The sequence below is a fragment of the Gracilinanus agilis genome, chromosome 2 (assembly GCF_016433145.1).
Source record: "Gracilinanus agilis isolate LMUSP501 chromosome 2, AgileGrace, whole genome shotgun sequence".
Taxonomy (NCBI): Eukaryota; Metazoa; Chordata; class Mammalia; order Didelphimorphia; family Didelphidae; genus Gracilinanus; species Gracilinanus agilis.
In genome coordinates, this window is record NC_058131.1 from 431,541,126 (window position 1) to 431,559,105 (window position 17,980).

At 35.1% G+C, this 17,980-nt stretch overlaps 1 protein-coding gene across 2 annotated transcripts; it reads left to right on the forward strand.

Annotated features, from left to right (window-relative positions):
* Positions 1–790: 790 nt before the first annotated feature.
* C2H5orf24 (chromosome 2 C5orf24 homolog) lies at positions 791–11,868 on the forward strand. 2 transcript variants are annotated; one of them, XM_044664694.1, is made up of 3 exons: positions 791–1,002; positions 7,215–7,644; positions 9,558–11,868. In XM_044664694.1, the coding sequence occupies exons 2-3, from the start codon at positions 7,218–7,220 to the stop codon at positions 9,596–9,598; spliced, it is 468 nt and encodes a 155-aa protein (XP_044520629.1). In that variant the 5' UTR covers positions 791–1,002; positions 7,215–7,217; the 3' UTR covers positions 9,599–11,868. The 2 variants fall into 2 exon arrangements, with proteins under 2 accessions (XP_044520629.1, XP_044520628.1); XM_044664693.1 differs by lacking the exon at positions 9,558–11,868 and having other exon boundaries at positions 7,215–8,086.
* Positions 11,869–17,980: the final 6,112 nt, after the last annotated feature.

Genomic DNA, 17,980 nt, shown 5'->3' on the forward strand with positions numbered 1-17,980 from the left:
GTCCTATCCAGGCCTGATACTCTTATTTAGTTACCCATCAGTCAATATATTTTAAAAACTTACTTATTTTAAACATCCATTTAAAAAACTTTTGATTTCATATACTCTCTCTGCAGCCTCTCCTCCACTCATTGTGAAAAGCAATATATCAATTATGCATTATACAAAATATTTCCATATTAGTCATATTGCAAAAAAAAAAAGTGAAAAAAGTATGCTTTAATCCACACTCAGAGTTTATCTCTTTGCTCTCTGAGGTGGTGAGCATTTTTCATCTTGGGTCCTCTGGAATTATCTTAGAGCATTGTATTGACTAGAGAAGCCAAGTGTTTCATATTTGATCATCATATAAGAAAGCTGTTAATTGTGTACACAGTTCTCCTAGTTCAGAGAGGTCAGTATAAACATCAGTTCAAAGGCAGCCTATTGGTAGCACACTAGCATTGGAATACACTTTCCATAAAGGTTTCTCCCCTACCAGAGCCCCTTGCTAAAACCACGCCCAACTTCACCTCGACCCTTAACCGGAGCGCAGCACCACCAAGCTCCGCCTCTCCCTCTACCCCTGGAGTCTTCCCATCCCCCTAGGCCAACTGTCACCCAGCTCCAATTTCATGCGCGTGCGCAGGAGCAGGTCTGGTAATGGGGGCGCAGGAGAAACTGGTGGGCGGAGCAAGTAGGAAGGCTGCGTCCCGTTCGCGTGCGCGCGTGCGACATGGAGCACGCGCACGCCGCCGCCCCACGGTACCTGGCTCCGGTCGTTCGCTGTCTCTTCTCTGGCTAGCTGCTTCAGCGCTCCTCTGTCCGACTGTTCTCGAGGATCCTGGGCTGGGCTCGTCGTCGAGGCTTGGTCGCCACCTGCGGGGTGATTGCCTCCTCCTGGGGGGAAAGGCGGGGAGTGTCACAGGCCGTGTGAAAAGGGGGTCTTTCTCTGTCTCGCGTCCCACCAGCCGCATGGGAGGCACCTGGAAGGTCTGAGGGGCTGGGAGACAAGTTGCCGTGGTAGGTTTGTAGACGTGGGGCCTGTCAAAGTCGGGCGCGGATTTCCTCGCGGGGAAGAAAGGGAGGGGGAGGAGGGTGGCGTGTCCTCTGTCTGGCGGGGCTGTGGGCGCTTGGCGCGCGACTGGGTCTGGGGACGGAGATCCCTGGTTTGCAAGATGGAGATTAAGCCGCCTGGAAGGACCCGGGAAGGCTGCAGCCTCGCCTGGGGGCCTGGGGTGAGGGGCACCCTACTTCCTCGGGGTTTCAAGCCTCAGCAGTTCGGGGAAATCGCCCAGATTGGGAAAGAGTTGGCTGGTACAATATTTGTTTTTATTCTTAAAGATAAAATCCAAAATTTTCCCCCTTTTAAAAAGATTTTGGCAAACCGTAACAGCTTGTAGAGTATTGGCCATCCCAATAGGGTGATTCCAGTTTGTAAGCTGTTTAAAAAAAGTAGATAATACCGTTAATAAGTAGGCATCTAAAATAGCAGACAGGCAAAAAAAAATATCGCCTTTTTAAAAATATATTTCCATTCAGGTTTGGCGACTGTTTTGCCCTAATTTGTTAATTCTAATATATGCTATTGCTGGGGGCTCCTAGGCCTAAGAGCTAATTTTGTTAAGTTGCATGTCAAATAAGAACCCTTCCTCAAGAGACTTGAGAGCTTACAGGCACAAAAAGTCAAATATCCAGAAAACAAAGAAGACCGTAATTTATTTTCTGTCCTCCTATCATAACTTTCCATTGGTTTACTGTAGGGTTCAGAAGTGGCTTTTGTTTAGTGTTAGGCTGGAGGCTTTGGCGGGGGTAGGGCAGACCTGAAAGACTGGCCTTTGATGGCGGATAGTTTGGTGATGGAAAAGTCAGTTTTAAAAGTTGGTGAGATCTTTTCTGGGTTGTAGTATCTGGGTCTCAAAAAGGAATTTAAAGTTGGATAGTTGGATTTTCAGTTGTTATAGGTTTCATAAGTGTTCTATAAAGTTCCTAAAGACTTTGCAATTTTATGTTGTCTATAATGAGGATATTTAACATGCTGGACTGTTTACGAAAGTGAAAGAAGAGAATCTCTCACTATGAAAGTACTGGAAACAGTCTTTTTGTGTACTTCAAAGACTAATGTAGTTAGAATTAATATAAGTGGAATAGAATATTCTAGTTGAATCCTGTCACCTTCATTTATACCATTTTTTTTTTTGTAAGCGCCACCCCCACCCCCCTCGTATTGACCTTGGCTTTAGTTTTCCAGCATTTTGGCTATCAAACTACATCCTTCTAAAATAAAAATTATTTTATACCTTAAAGGAAATATATATTAGACTGTTTTGCCACCAGACTATGGTATCTTACTTTTTTTTCCTCTCCTCCCCATTTGCAACCATTTTTTTTTTTTTTTTTTTTGGTGGCCTCCAGTTAGAATGTAAGTTCCTTTAGAGTAGAGCCTGGCTCTCTTGCTTATATTTGTATCCCCAGTATTTAAACCCCAAACCACTCCAGTATCTTTGCCAAGAAAACCCTAAATGGGGTCAGGAAGAGTCAGACACTACTGAACAAAATTCCCCAAAATCCCACAAAAATCTAGACCAAGCAAGCAAATCTCAAAAGAACCTGTGGGAAATAATAAATAAAAAATATTTTTGACTTATGGAATTGCAGTACAGACACCTCAAACTATGTAATTTATGCATCTATGTGAGAGGTGTAACGATTTAGTAGATGAATGCCCCAGACTCCTAGTGGATTCAAGTCCTGCTTCTGATATAAGCTTGGTTTATGTATGACCTTTGATGATATAAGTTGCTTAACTTCAATGTCTCAGGCAAAATGCTAAACTGTAAAGAAGTTGTTGTTCCTCATTTCCATACTAATGTTTTCATCACTTATGGTAGAGAGAATTTTCTACACATATGATAATCATAGGCTCAAACTCCTGAATGCAGTTGGGGGACACTGGGCCTGGAATCAGGAAAGCCTGGGTTCAGATTCATTTTCTGATACTTAATAGCTGTGTAATCCTGGGCAAGTCACAACCTCTCATAGTTTTCATTTTCATAACTCTAAATTGGGGAAATAATAGCACATACCTCCCAAGGTTGTTGTGAGGATCAAATGAGGTAATAATATTGTAAAGTGCTTAGCAGAGTGACAGCATATATGGTAAGAGCTTAGTAAATACTTGTTCCTTTCCCTTCCCTCCTCTCTCTTTAGAGGCCTCATTATTTGGTATTTACTAGCTTTGTAGAAATGAATCTGAAAATGATTATTTCTAACCTGAAGTCAATCATTTAAGCACTTACTGTATGATAGGCAATATGCTAAGCTTTGTGAACACAAATACAAAAGCCCTTGCCTTCCTAGAGCTTATATTCTTGTTATTTTATATTTCTTATAATCACCATTTTATCCCATGGGTCCCTTCTCCCACTCCTCAAGAGCCAGCCCATGTGATAACATTTTTGTAGAGGAAAAATAAATGAGCACAACTGATTGATACATTGAAGAAGTCTGAAAACATGTGCAATGTGTAACACCCATGGACCTCCCACTTCAATAAAAGGAATGCTTTCTCTCTTGATTTCTACTTGATCTTTTAAATTTGGTGACATTCATTTTTGATTTTTTTTTAAATGTCTGTGCTTTTTTACAACAGTATAGATACTGTTGTAGTTACTGTGTATAGGATGTTGTGGGGACTTTTTTACTGCTTATTTCACTCTGCATCAGTTCATATAGATCTTCTCATGCTTCTCTCCATCACATATCATTTTTTATAGCACAGTAATATTTAAGTAACATTTTGTTTAGCTTCCGAGCTTATATTGTAGTGGGAGAAGACAACACATCAAAGAATCTGAAAGGGAGAGGGGACAATGAATGATACTTGACAGGTGTCTGACTTGGGGGTACTTGACAGGTGTCTGACTTGGGGGTATAATGGAGGAATGCTTGAGTCATGGTTGGCCTGGATGCCCTCCCTAAATGGAAGTTTCTAGGGAAAGGCTTGGGAGTGGGGGGGGGGGGTGGAGGTGGAGGAAACTTCAGTTTGTAAAGTCCTTTTTTGGAGTAAATTTCAGAAAGAAGAGCTTCTGGAAAGCAGTGGTTCATTGGATAGAGAGCCAGATAGGGCTCAAATTTGGCTTCAGATACTTCCTAGCAATGTGATCCTGGGAAAGTCACTTAACCCAGTTGCTTAGCCCTTGCCTCTCTTCTGCTTTGGAACTCATAATTAGTATAGATTCTAAGACAGAAGGTACAGGTTTAAAAAAATAAAAAGAACATAATGAAGTTTTAAGGTTTCATAATACATATTACTTTTAAAATAGTAATTGTCAGCAAACTGTACAGTTCCAGCTTTATTTTGTCAATATTTATTGAGTATCTAAAAAGTATTGTAATAATTGCCCATGTTATGCACAATTAGCTAGTGAGCTATTTTTGAGTGAGTTTTCTCAGCAAAATGAGTCAGCTAGATTTCAAAGGTCATTCCAGAAACTTCACAACACCTAGAAAAGTAGTTGTCTCTTCTACTATTTAATTTTATTCCAGGTAGAGGACATATTTTTCCTTCTTATACAAAATAATGTAAATAAGTAACTGTTTACTTCTGGACAGAGGGCAGGCCATGGAATTAGGAAAACCTGGTTCAAGTCATGCCTCAGATACATACTTATATGTGTGATCAGGCAAGTTTCTTTAACTCTCATTGTGTTATGTGAATTGTCTGTTTTGATGGAGGAAGCTTTTACACTAGAAATTTCTTACAATGATAATGAAATCACAAGTTCTGTTAGTCCTTCACTTCACTAAAAACAAATACTTGGAAGGGGCACATAGGTGGCTCAGTGGATAGAAGAAGGCCATACCTGAAGTTGGAAAGACCTGGCTTTAAATCTGGCCTCAGACATTTCCTAGCTGTGTGATGTTGGATGATTACCTAATCCCAGTTGCCTAGCCTTTACCACTCTTCTGCCTAGGAATAAATACTAGTAGTATTATAGTTCTAAGACAGAAGGCAATGGTTTAAAAAAACACATACATTAAAAAAAATACTTAGGGAAAATTGATATATTCATTTGAATTGGGTAAAGTCAACATGGAAGAAGACATGGATTTTTAGTCTTTCTACATTTTAGGGCTAATCACATGCAATCTTTTTCACTCAACAAATGAGCAGCTCACCTATCTTATATATAATATAGTTGGTATATTTTATGACACTTCTTATATTTAGGTATATAGAATGGAATCTCCAAATACAAGAATTTTTCAATCTACAAAATTATCTTACTTGAATATGGAACCCTAGTATCATTGGTTTGGATGTCTCTTTCAACAAAACAGAATACAACCCATTACATATGCTACTCTTGCCTATGTCTTGCTCTTCCCTAACTTTGAATTTAGAGAAAGTTAGATGGTGGAGATCAGGTCTGCAGAGGTTAGTTTTTAACACACTATTGGTAATGGAAGCAGGGAATAGAAGAAATTTTTGTTTTTTATTTTATGGTAGTGAATGGGAATGACAGAACAGTATTTTTTAACAGGAAAGCCTGTTTCAAATTGAAATTTTTGGACTGTATTATATTTGTAACTCAGCCTTAATAGGGCCCCTTTTTTACCATCTGTATAGTGGAAATTTGATATGGAATAGAAGACAACCTAGTTCTCTTTATTCCCTTTGGAAATTAATAGGATTATTTATTTTTAATTTGTTGGGGTTCTAGTACTGTTCACAATTCTCATCTATAGGACTTCTGTCCCTTTTTAGAAAATAGACATAAACAACACTTTTTGCCAACAGACATTTACCCTTATAAGTAAGATTATATAGACAGCAGCAGTTTTGTCGCTGAAAGATTTATTCTTTCAGTCCTTAATAAATGTTTAATACTTTAAAGATCAGTGATTTCACTTAATAGCCAAATTAATTTTTAAAAATATAATACTTTTGACTGATCTCATTTGCTTTTTGCCTTTTCCTATCTATTTGAAATGAGTTTATTTTGGTTTTGGCATACATTTATTATTATTGCTATTCTGTAGCAGTAACTCACATGGACACTTATGGAAAACTGCATAGAAATAATACTTATCTTTTCAGGCAAACATTCTATAGGAATTTGGAGATTTATCCTTGCCTACATTTTGTCTTTTTAATTTAAATCTGAATCAGAGCCCATGTCTTGATTTTTATATATTGTAACAAGTTGCTTTAGTTCCTAAATCCCTTATTTCCTGTTTATTCTAAACTGTTTTACCAGTTAGGACTTTTTTTTTTTTAACACACATCTAAGTTCTTCAGAAGATAAAACACTGGGGTTGGATTGGATAAGGATGGTGCCCTAAAAACAAAATGCACATTTTTATCTGTTAATGTCAAAATGCCACCATGAGGAAAGAGTTGTATTTATGGATCGGTGCAAGTACTTTTGTGAATTCAACTATTTTATCAAGTTTACCACCAGGAATTACAGCTATACCATCAAAGAAGACATATTACTAACATTATACTAGCAGTGCTGCACATCTCAGTTGTTTGTGTGAATGAATGAACCTGTTTTATGGAATGGAAACCTTAATTCTTTATTTGAAATTACATCCTATTTGAATAGATGTTTACTTTTAGATGAGACAGTTTCTTGGATCATGGGAGTGTATTCTTTGTTTGGTACATCTCATCTATTGTAAAGTGCCATGCACATTTATGGCTTTATAAATAATAAATCATAATGATGAAGAAGCTTCTATTATGTAGGATCTGTAGTCTGGTAGAAGTACTTGGGAGAAATACAATAAAAGAGCAAAAGGAGAGATAGTCCAGGAATATTATCATGATTCTGCGTTCAATTTTTCTAAGAGTTTTCATTATTAAAAATCCTTTTCTGTTTTTAATAATTAAAAAAGAAGAGGACCAATATACAAGATTACTAGATCTTTTTCTTATCTAGATTCTTTTTTTTAAGTTAGGCCATATCTTTAACTAGAATTACTGTCATGATAGATTCTATTATCTTGTGTGGAATATTACCTAACTCATGTTGTTATTACTTCCTTTGTTTTTGTAAATCTGTTGACATAGATATTTATTTACTAAAGTGTTTTGGATTCTGCCTGATGGCCTAGTTTTAGTTGGCCTAAATAATAATTGTAACAGAAACTTTTTATTGAATGCTGTCACATAAATATATACTTATGCATATTTATACCTATTCATATCCTTTTATTTTGGGTAGAAAATGATGCATCCTGTTGCCAGCGGTAATACTGCTTTCTGTGGGCCTGGCAAGGCTTCCTGCCTCAATGAAGACAATATGAGAGCTGCTGATCAATTTGACTTATATTCCTCTCAACAAAGCAAATACAGCCACACAGTCAGCCACAAACCAATCGCTTGCCAGAGGCAAGACCCGCTAAATGAAACACATTTACAGGCTACAAGTGGCAGAAGCATAGAGACAAAAGATGAACTCAAGAAAAAGAAAAACCTCAGTCGATCTGGTAAACGTGGCAGGCCCTCAGGGACCACCAAATCAGCAGGATACCGAACGAGCACAGGACGACCCCTTGGAACCACCAAAGCAGCTGGATTTAAGACAAGTCCAGGCAGACCTCTGGGTACAACTAAAGCTGCAGGATACAAAGTCAGCCCAGGGAGACCTCCAGGTAGCATTAAAGCTCTATCACGACTTGCAAATCTAGGTTATAGTTGTGGCAGTGCTGCATTTCCTTATCCAATGGTACATAGCCGAGGAATTCATGGAATTGGGGAAACAAGCAGCAAGGCCAAACAGCCCAATGAATAAAAGGCAGAAAAGTGAGATCATGGTTTTAAATGAGGACTGAAAGGGTACCAAAGTCTTAATGTTGGTTTGGTTATGACATTCTTGATTTATGACTTGGGCTTTCCAAATTTGTTGGTTTTTGTTTTGGGCTAGAAGACTGCCACATGTTGACAGATGTAACCAAGTAAATACTGAAAGGGCATGAGTGTTTCAGTGTTTGTACATAGGATTAAAAGTACTCCTAACTGAACTGTTTTGTGTTTTTTTTCTCATAGAGAGCGATGCCTATGTATCATATTTCACTCCTACTGTTGAACCATTTTAAATGGAAAGTTATGCACTAAGGAGTTGAAATAAGCAGGAAACTGTTAATGCCTATTGGCTCATGAAATAAGCCTGCAACATATTAAAGGTCCCATCTAGAGGAATTTTAACTGATAAAGCAAAATAAATTAATGATTTCATACTATTTAAGATTAAAATTTTGTTTTGTAACACTTGTTTCTATGAAAGTTGGAAGCATACAGCTGTCTACTCTTGCAATTACATAGGCCTTACATGTTTGTCAATATTTGGAAATTTGGAAAACTTTTTTTTTTTTAAGAATACTTATATTTCAGGCAGTTTCTTATTTATTGAACTGTAGCATTAACTAATTTAACTGATGTTCCAAAAGTTTTCTTCAGTATTTGCCTTTCAGTGATGGCAGGTCATTCAGCAGAACTCTTACTGGAATCTGCTGTATATTGTTAAATTGCCTATGAGCATGTATACCAAACACTACAAATAATATGAGAAAAAACCCCTATTTTATAAGTAACTTCATAGTAAGTTTTTAACATGATACAATTCATTCTAAGAATAGAATATTTAAATTTAAATAAATAATTAAAATATTTAAAAAGTATTCTTAAAAGTCTGCATATAACTACAGCCTCTGCATTTTGCCTTTTGTGTGCATAGATGGCAATTGCTAACAGATTTTAAAGAATTCATATGTTTACACATTGAATTTGTTTTCTATTAGTGTTGCAAAATTTTTCAAAATGATTTTTTCTAGATTTTCTGAGAATAGTTTATCCCAGTACAATAGCATTTATACTGTTAAGTTATATCTACCAAAGGACATGTGTTTTAATAATTCATAATAGCAAGCTAGAATAAATAGTGCAATTCACTGTACTGTTCAAATTCAACTATTAAAAAAATAGAGGAATTGCATCTATGCATGAAAGATGGAAAAGTATGTTGGCTGTTTAAATGAGAAATACCTTTCTTGGCTCCATTGAGACCACTTTATCATCCAAAAGAAATGTTTCATTTTCAGCTGTTTGTTTTAAAAACTACATATGGAAAAGTTTATCTATATGTGTGTGTGTGTGTGTGTGTGTATACATACATGCACGTGTGTATATATATAAATGTATATATGGAGAAGGGGAAAAATAATCTTTATTCCCCAATTTTGAAAATAACATCTGTTACATATATATATATATATATTTACTTTATTCTGAATAGCTCTAGGATGAGTCAAATGTATCAAACTTTGGGTTTGAAAGAAAATTTCCACAAAAATTTAGTTTACATTTAGAATGAACATGTAATTTCAAATGTCTGTGAGACTTTATGATGGTTGTAGGTTTTGCAGGACCAGAAAGCTTTTGAAGTACTTTAGAACTTTCAAAGTGAATAAAATAGTGATATTTGGGCTTGCTATTATTTAATACAAAATCTGATTGCAATTATGATGAAATAAGAAATGGATATCATATTTCATACCTTTCTTATTAGGAAAAAAGCAGCAAGCCTTCAGGTGTTCCAGTGATGCCTAACACATAATGAGCTGGACTTTATGCTGTGCTTTACAGTAAGAGGTGTTGAATTATATGTGGGGACTATGTGTGCACTGGCAACTAAGACTTTGAACCTCAACAATCTTAGCATTGCACAGACCATATAGAACAATTTTGAATGGCTACATAGATTGATTTGTAACCTAATGGCAGCTAAATTGCTACTAAACCAGGTTTTGAATCTGGTCATATGTTCTATTTCTTAACAAACTTAAAGTATAAAAGTCTTAATTATTTACTTGGAACATTATAACTTCTGACACACATGCTTTTACTGTCATTAACACTCACAATGTAATTGTCATTTATTTGTTTCACATGATAATGCCTAGCAGTGTTTTGAAATTTTTTAATTACTTTGGAAAACATCGCTTTAATTGAATGATCTAATTGTGGGAATGACACATTCCACTAGCAAGGATTTGGTTGCATGTTGCCTTTATACCACTTCTTCCTTTCCTGTCAATTTCTTTTCATGCTTGATTTTGTTTTTCCTTTTGTGCATCTACACAGTGGTGCTGTGTTGTGTGTCAGAAGACAATACAGATGTATTATTGTTACACTAGTATAATGGACTTTGTATTCCAAAACATTGAAATGATGAAATCAGCTGAAGAAGATATGTTCATTATGGTGTTTATTGATGATATCAAGAAAAAAGGGGGGCAATGCCAACAATTATAGATAACACAAATTAGAACCCTACTTTTGCAGTTCATGTGAAGGGCTCCCTAGAGAATTGGATTTGTGCACTGACGAACATCTCTTGATTCCAGTTTCTTTTGAACAGTTTATTGGTGCCATGCTGAAGAGAAAGAAGTCTTAAGAGAATGAAGTCTTAAAATATAATTTGATTCTATATAATCTACCACGTACATCCGTGGATTTTTTTCTTTTTTGGTAACACTGTCTTTTGTCATGATAAACACTGAAATAGCATGTTAAAAACTGTCTATATTTGGAATGGTCAGTGAGGAAGAAAATGGCCTTCCCCCCATGATATGATTGTTTTTTGAGACGTGAATTGCTCATTTTATTCTATGTAACTCTGCTTTTCATAAAATAGGATTCACTGTTCTGTATTAACACTGTTGGTCAGAATATGATCTAAAATACAAGTAAGTTGTTCTATTGTTTTTTTTCTCTTTCAGTATATTTTTATGCCTTATTTATGAATAAATGAATGCTTTAGTATCTTAAGTAAGGAGCTAATAATATGTTAATTGCCCTTGATTTGCCAACAAAATGAATTTTGCTTAATTAATCTTTAGGATCTGATGATAATACTTTCTCAAGTCTTGCACTGGATATTTAAAAATATTGGTACCACATATTGGCAGAAAAAAACACATTGACAGGAGGCTGATATTTAATATTTTGGGTTCCGTTTTTAAATTAGTTTTCAGATTGACTATTAAAAAATACTGCACATTATCCTTACTTTTTAAAGGTAAAGATTTTATCCAATTTGATGAGTATTTTGTATGAACAAATACTGATTATATACACAATCATTCTAAAATGGGATCTGATGATCTTTAAATTTCTTTAAAACAAAAACCCGTGATCCAGTTGATGAGTTATTAGCCCATTTTAAGGATAACGTCAAAATATGATGTAAAAAGAGAATTTTACTTTTACATATTAAAAAGCTTTAAAGACAGATAATTCAGGTGCTTACAGTAGTAACTGCAACTCTGTACGTCATTATTAATAGATGTATAGTAAAATTTTATCACACTTTTTCAGCAAAATTGAATAATTCAGAACACTTATTCAAAAGGTTTTTCATTTCTGGATGTTTTGTTCCCTCTATATTCTTATATTATAGTACATATATTTTTAAATATAGCTTTAACTATATGTTTATAAACACTAGGATGTATTAGAATCTTTCTCTTTTCTTTTTTGCAAGTAGAATATATAAGCCTATGATTGCAAGTATTAATTTCACTTTTGAAAATTAAATGATATAGTAAAATTACTGAAATTTGTTTTGTAATCAGACCACTTTGATTCTTTAATTTTTTACAGTTTGCTTTTCCCACAGATAATTATGGATGAAATAATTACCAATTAATTAATATCAGCACACTGTCCTCTGCTGTAAAAAGTCTGATAGATACTGTGTATGTTTTTATGTCCATGAACTTGAGCTACTCGTGTGCAATTATGTGTATAGGAATGGAGTAGTGTTCATGATTTGTATCTACATCATCATATGGATGTATATTTATTAATAAAGTCATTACCTTAAAACAAAATAATTTATACTTTTATTCCATTAAATATTTTTATATGTCAAAATTATTTAAGTCATTTGCAATAATTAAAATATTTTATCCTAGGCTTTTAATAAAACATATTTTGAAAGAAGAATTAGTGATCAAAATGATACAAGAGTGAAGACAGAAGTGTTTAACCCTTTGGATGATTGTCCTTGATTTAGATTTTGCTCAGAAGTCTCTTATTAAGTTTTTATCTGATGCTTATACTACCCATTTGGTATTAATAAGCAAGTCATTTAATTTCCTGCTTCAATTTTCTCATCTGTAAAATGATGGAGTTAGGCTAGTTAGCCTCTAAGGTCCTTTGCTTGTTGTTTCCTGCAAAAACAGATGTATATTCAATGTATTGGTAATTAAAAAAAAAAACCCAATTTGTAAATATACGACATTTCTTCCCACTAGTAGCAAACTGATTTTATTTTTTAAAAAGTTTATTTTTTTAAGTTGATCACTACTCTTATAAATGGCCTCATGTTATACTGTCAATCAGTAAACATTTATTAAGTGAGCCCTATATACCAGGTACTATGCTAAGTGTTCGGAATACAAAAAGAGGCAAAAGTAAGTTCTTGCCTTCAAGGAACTCACAAATTAATAGGAAAGACAAATATGTATTAACAAACTAAGGAAAAAACTAAGAATTAAAAGAGGGAAAGCACTAGAAAAAGGATTGGGAGAAGCTTCCATTGGAAGATGGGATTTTAACTGGGACTTGAAAACCAAAAACTTTTAGATATATCAACTGTTGAAGAGGGAGAGCATCCCAGGCATGGGGGATAGCCAGAGACACAACTGGAAAGGGGGGTTGAGTGGGTGGGGGAGATAGGTTATGAAAGACTTGGAATGCCAAGCATGATTTTCTATTTGCTTCTGGAAGTGCTAGGGAGTCAGTGGAATTTATTGTGTAGAGGGCTAACATGGATAGACTTCTACTTTTAAAAAATCATTGGTGGCTGAATGGAGGATGTATTGGAAAAGGTAGCGAGACTTGAGGTAGGCAAACCCACTTGGTGCAGGCCATTATAATAGTCCAACTGAGATGATGAAATCTTGAATGGGGTTGTAATGATGCCAAAAGAGAGAAGGGGTTGTATGAGACATGTTGCAAAATTAAAATTGACAGGGTTTGGCAACAGATTGGCTATGGGTAAGGGGGTGACTCATAGGTTTGTAAACCGAAGGGAAGAGAAGGATGATATTGATCTCAAGAGTAATAGAGAGGGCAAAACTTTAGGGGGAGAAGATAATGAGTTTTGTTTTAGAGGTAATTCCTTGATCTCCTGGACATTACTTTTGAAATGTTTGGAAGGCAGTTGGAAATGTGAGACCTTTGAGAATTGCCAGCATAGAGATAATTAAATCCATGAGAATTGATAAGATTACCAAGTGAAGTATTTAGAAAGAGAATAGAAGAGGGCCCAGGACTGAACCCTGAGGGACAGATTTTGTAGTTAGGGGGTAGAGTCTGGTATCCAGCAGAGGAGAATGAAAAGGAGGGAGTTGAGAAGGTGGAGAACTTGGAGAGTGTGGTATTCTGAAAACCTATAAAAAAGTGAGTACTCACTAGGAGGTGATGAACAATGTCAAAGGATATAGAAAACACAGAGAATAGTAATAAGAAAAGACCATTGGATTTGGCAGTTAAAAGAAGAGATCTCAAGTTTTAGTGCAATGATAGGCTCAAATAAGGGGTTGAAGGATTAAGGAGAAAGTGAAAATGAGAAAACTGAAGCCACCTCTTGGGCCTTTTCAAGGAGTTTAGCTACAAAGGAGAGAAGATATAAAGGATAGTTAGTGGGTATGGAAAGATCAAGTAAGGGTTTTTTGAGGACTGAGGAAACATGGGTGGGAAGGCAGGAGGGAAGTATCCAATAGAGAAGATGCAGAAGTGATGAGTGGGGATGATAGATTCATATTGAAGGAGTTATAAACTCAAAATATTTAAAATATTAAAAAAAAAACTTCCCTTATAATTAAATGCTTTTAGAAAGAGGAGAAATCTCACACAGGAAATACTATCTGAAATTGCATCAAAAAAATCTGCAAATAATTTTATTTTCACTCAATTATTTTAAAGATTTGAGGCATCATTATGTACGAATCACTGTTGGGTAAATTTCAAAACTACTACATATTAATCTCTTTAATTATAAGTATTTAAAAACTTAAATATCTGAAAATTCTATTCAAATTCAGTTATATATTTATGGGCTTGATTGATATACTGTTTGTGAAGGGGTACTTAACTGTTTATAGTACAGATTTATGCATTTCAGTATCTTATGGAACTCTTGTTATATAATGTTATATAACATATATAATAGCATTACTCATTCCTGTTGTACAGTCTTTGTATGTATTTTAAAGACAAATATCTGTTTTTCATGTAAGAATATTTGCTTGTTAATTTCAGTACCAGAAACCAAGTATATGAGATAATACTCTGAACTGATAAAATCTTAACTCTGTCCCAGATCTTAACAAATTATGGCTTTCTAGTATGGAGAACTTGAAAGTCATGATTGGTGCTAGCATTTCATTGATAGGACCGGCAAACTTTTTTTTTTTTTTTTTTGGCAAGCTACTAGGACTCAAATGACATTTTATATCTTTGGGCAAGTGATTTACTCTAGGTTTTTAATTGGCACAAACATTTAGACTCATGGTGGTCTATAATAACAGAAAAGCAGCAAGAAAGATCTGCTCGATTGTAATACAATTATAGTATTAAATAACTGATGAATTCCAACTGAAAGTTGGATATATTTCTTTGGGTAACATTCGTAAGATGGGAACTGAGTACCTTAGTATTAGTTTGTATAATATGTAAAGAATATGTTACCACTAGTTAAAAACATTTTCTTGTGGTTCCCAGCATGATTCACAAATGTGGTAAACAGTATATACATGGTCCTGTTTACAAGAGAGAAGATTTTAAATATTTTCAAGAAAGAAAACTACTGGAAATGGAGCTACTGGTGTGGTTTTTCTCTTAATTTGGATTCTCCCAAGATTGGTAAATTTTCCAAGTTCCCAATTCATTCTTTATTTTGGCCTCAGTTTTTTCATCAGCAAAGAAGAGTGAATTGGATTAGATCATCTATAAACTCTTCTAAATCTAAACATACTAATCTAAATGATATATTGCAAGTTAATTTGTTATTTAAAAATATCCATGAGTTTTTGGATTATAAATTATAACATTTAAAGTAAATATCAATAAGCATGTATCAAATTCCCTTAAATCTGGTATTCTACCAAGACCTAGGGATACAAAGGAAAAATGATCCCTTCCCTCAAGGAGGCCATGTTCCACTGGAGGAAATGATGCATTATAATAATCTTGTAAAGTCTGCTGAAATTTAAGGCCTATTTTCTAGTTAGTATTTAAACAAGTCAGCTGCTAATCTGGTTTCTTTGTAATTAATAGTGGGGCTTTTAATCCATGGACCATTTTAGTAAAGTGAAGATTCAAAAGCATTTTGTCCCTGCTTTTTTTTTTTTAAACCCTTACCTTTTGTCTTAGAATCAATACTGGGTATTGGTTCCAAGGCAGAAGAGTGGTAAGGGCTAGGCAATGGGGGTTAAGGGACTTGCCCAGGGTCACACAGCTAAGTGTCTGTGGTCAGATCTGAACCCAGGACCTCCCATCTCTGGGCCTGACTCAATCTACTGAGCCATCTAGCTACCACCTTGCTCCTGCTTTAAAATAAATATCAGGAGAAAAATCTTCTATGAAGATTCTATTATGTTCTATGAAATATAAGAATAAAATCTTTCCTGGTATGAAAACAATTTAGATTTAAAATGGTACCATTTATGGGTCCAGAATATTTTGTCATTTAATACTAGTAACAACAAGTTATTTAGCTCCTGTATAAAATCATCTGTATTAGACTAGTCACCCCAATTTATTACATATTTCTTACTTTGGTATATGAATGTGGGAGCATCTTTGTGTTAATATTTTCATTGTTTTTGTTTATAGTTGATTATATTCTTTGGGTATAGTTGATTATATTCTATACTATCTGTATGACCTTGGACAAGTCATCTAACCTGCTCGTCTGTTTCCTCAACAGTTAAATGGAGATAATAATAGCATCTACCTTACAGTGTTGTAAAGATCAAGTTAGTATTTTTATTGCACTTAGCCAGGGTCTGGCACATAGGGACTTAATAAATACTTAAAGTTTTATTCTTTTCCATTGATCGGTTCTTTGTAAATGAAAATATTTTCAGTAATAAATTAAAACTTTTCATGTCATCAAACATTACATTCATGAATACTTTTGTTTACATGGTCTTTAAAAAAAACCCCAAAAAACCCAGGCCAGTAGTTCATTTCTGAGCCTTTGAAGTGAAGTTAATTCAATAAAAATTGTTAGTAATAATCGGGTGCAAAACACCAGAATCAGAACATTTCCTCTCCTGGAGTTAATTAATTGAACATGGCCCTGGGGCCTAATCTTGAAGGTAGTCCTGAGAAATGAAGTTGGTAGTTAAGGAGGAAGTGCATTTCAGATAAAAGGGGCGCCTGTGTAAAGATAGGTAAAATTTTAGAAAATACTTATGTGCCAGATATGCAAATAACAAGCAAACAAGACAGTATCTCCTTGGGGACTTTACATTCTAATGTTGGAAGACCCTCACATCATTAGTTGGACTCTGAACTTGAACCTGAGACCCTGTTAACACTTTCTGTCCATTGGCTACTTCAGAATACTAATCAGCTATCCTCAAAAAGATGAAAACATTCACAAGTGGGAATATCAACAACATACAAATGCTTCTTCACCTTTCCATACCAATTTAGGAGAGATGGAAAGGTGGGGTATGACTGCAAATAAGTTTGGAGTTGGTGGCCCTGCAGGAAGGCCCATATTCTCTGCAAGAGAAGTGGAGCTCTTCTTAGCCCAGGGTGTTCCTAGGTCAGAATCCGAGGTTCTGGTGGAGATGCTAACCTGAGGACTGACAGCATGGCATGGTACAGACGGAATTTGGAGGGAACATTGTAAGCCAATTTGAATATGTTGTCATTTGCAAAGTGACTAAAGAAAAATCTCAATAGGTAACTTGGAGCCAGATTGTGGGTATTAATTATAAAGGTAATTAAATGTAAAGGTTAGTGGATGAGAAGCCCCTGAACCAGGGTGACAGCTGTTTGAGAGAAGAGAGTGGGGTACTGTGAAACATGATAGAATTGATAAGACAAATATTGGCTATGGTGTGAAGAAAAAGGAAGGATCAAAGAAAATTGAAGTCGTGAACAAAAGTGACTGGAAAAGATTGTGTTATCCTCAACTGAAATAGGTTTGGAGGAGAAGTGAGTATTAGGGTGAAAGATAGCAAATTCTTTTAGGAAGAAACTGATTTTGAGATGCTAAAAGGGCCTTAAAGTTGGAGTATCTAGTAGATAATAAAATTCAAGACAGATCAGGACTATTTTTTTAAGCTTTGCCATCTAAAATGTATACTAAGTATCAGTTCTAAGACAGAAGAATGATAAGGGGTAGGCAATGCGGATTAAGTGACTTAACTGGGATCACATAGCTAGGAAGTATCTGAAGCCACATTGAATCCAGAACCACCCATCTCCAGGCCACTCTTTCTCCACTGAATCACCAAGGTGCCCCGTGATTGGATTTGAGAAAATTTTGTACAGGCATGACAATCGAACCCATTGAAACAGCTGAGATCAAGAGGACAAAGATGGAAGAGAACCTTGATTTAACTATTTTCTATACTTTTAGGAGGGATATTTGTATGTAATGCCCAAATAAATATCAGATCATAGGCCACTTTAAATTTTTGAAGGTCATTAAATTAGAATTAATTTGGGTTTGGATTAACAATTTTTATCTTTTTAACTATCATAGAGCAGATGTTAGGTCTTGTAGTTGAAAATTAAGTTGTACTCTTCATGTAGGACATTTCCCCCAGTTAGGATCATGTAGCCTTTTTAAAAATTTAGACTTTAGATTTTTAAAAGTTAGGTAATTTTTGTTCAATGCTTATATAAGTTATGAACCTAACTGAGCTGACAAATAAAACAATATACTTAGGCCTTAGC

What these genes read in the sequence shown, in the direction of transcription:
- C2H5orf24 (XM_044664693.1), top strand. Translation starts at nt 7,218, where the DNA reads ATGATGCATCCTGTTGCCAGCGGTAATACTGCTTTCTGTGGGCCTGGC.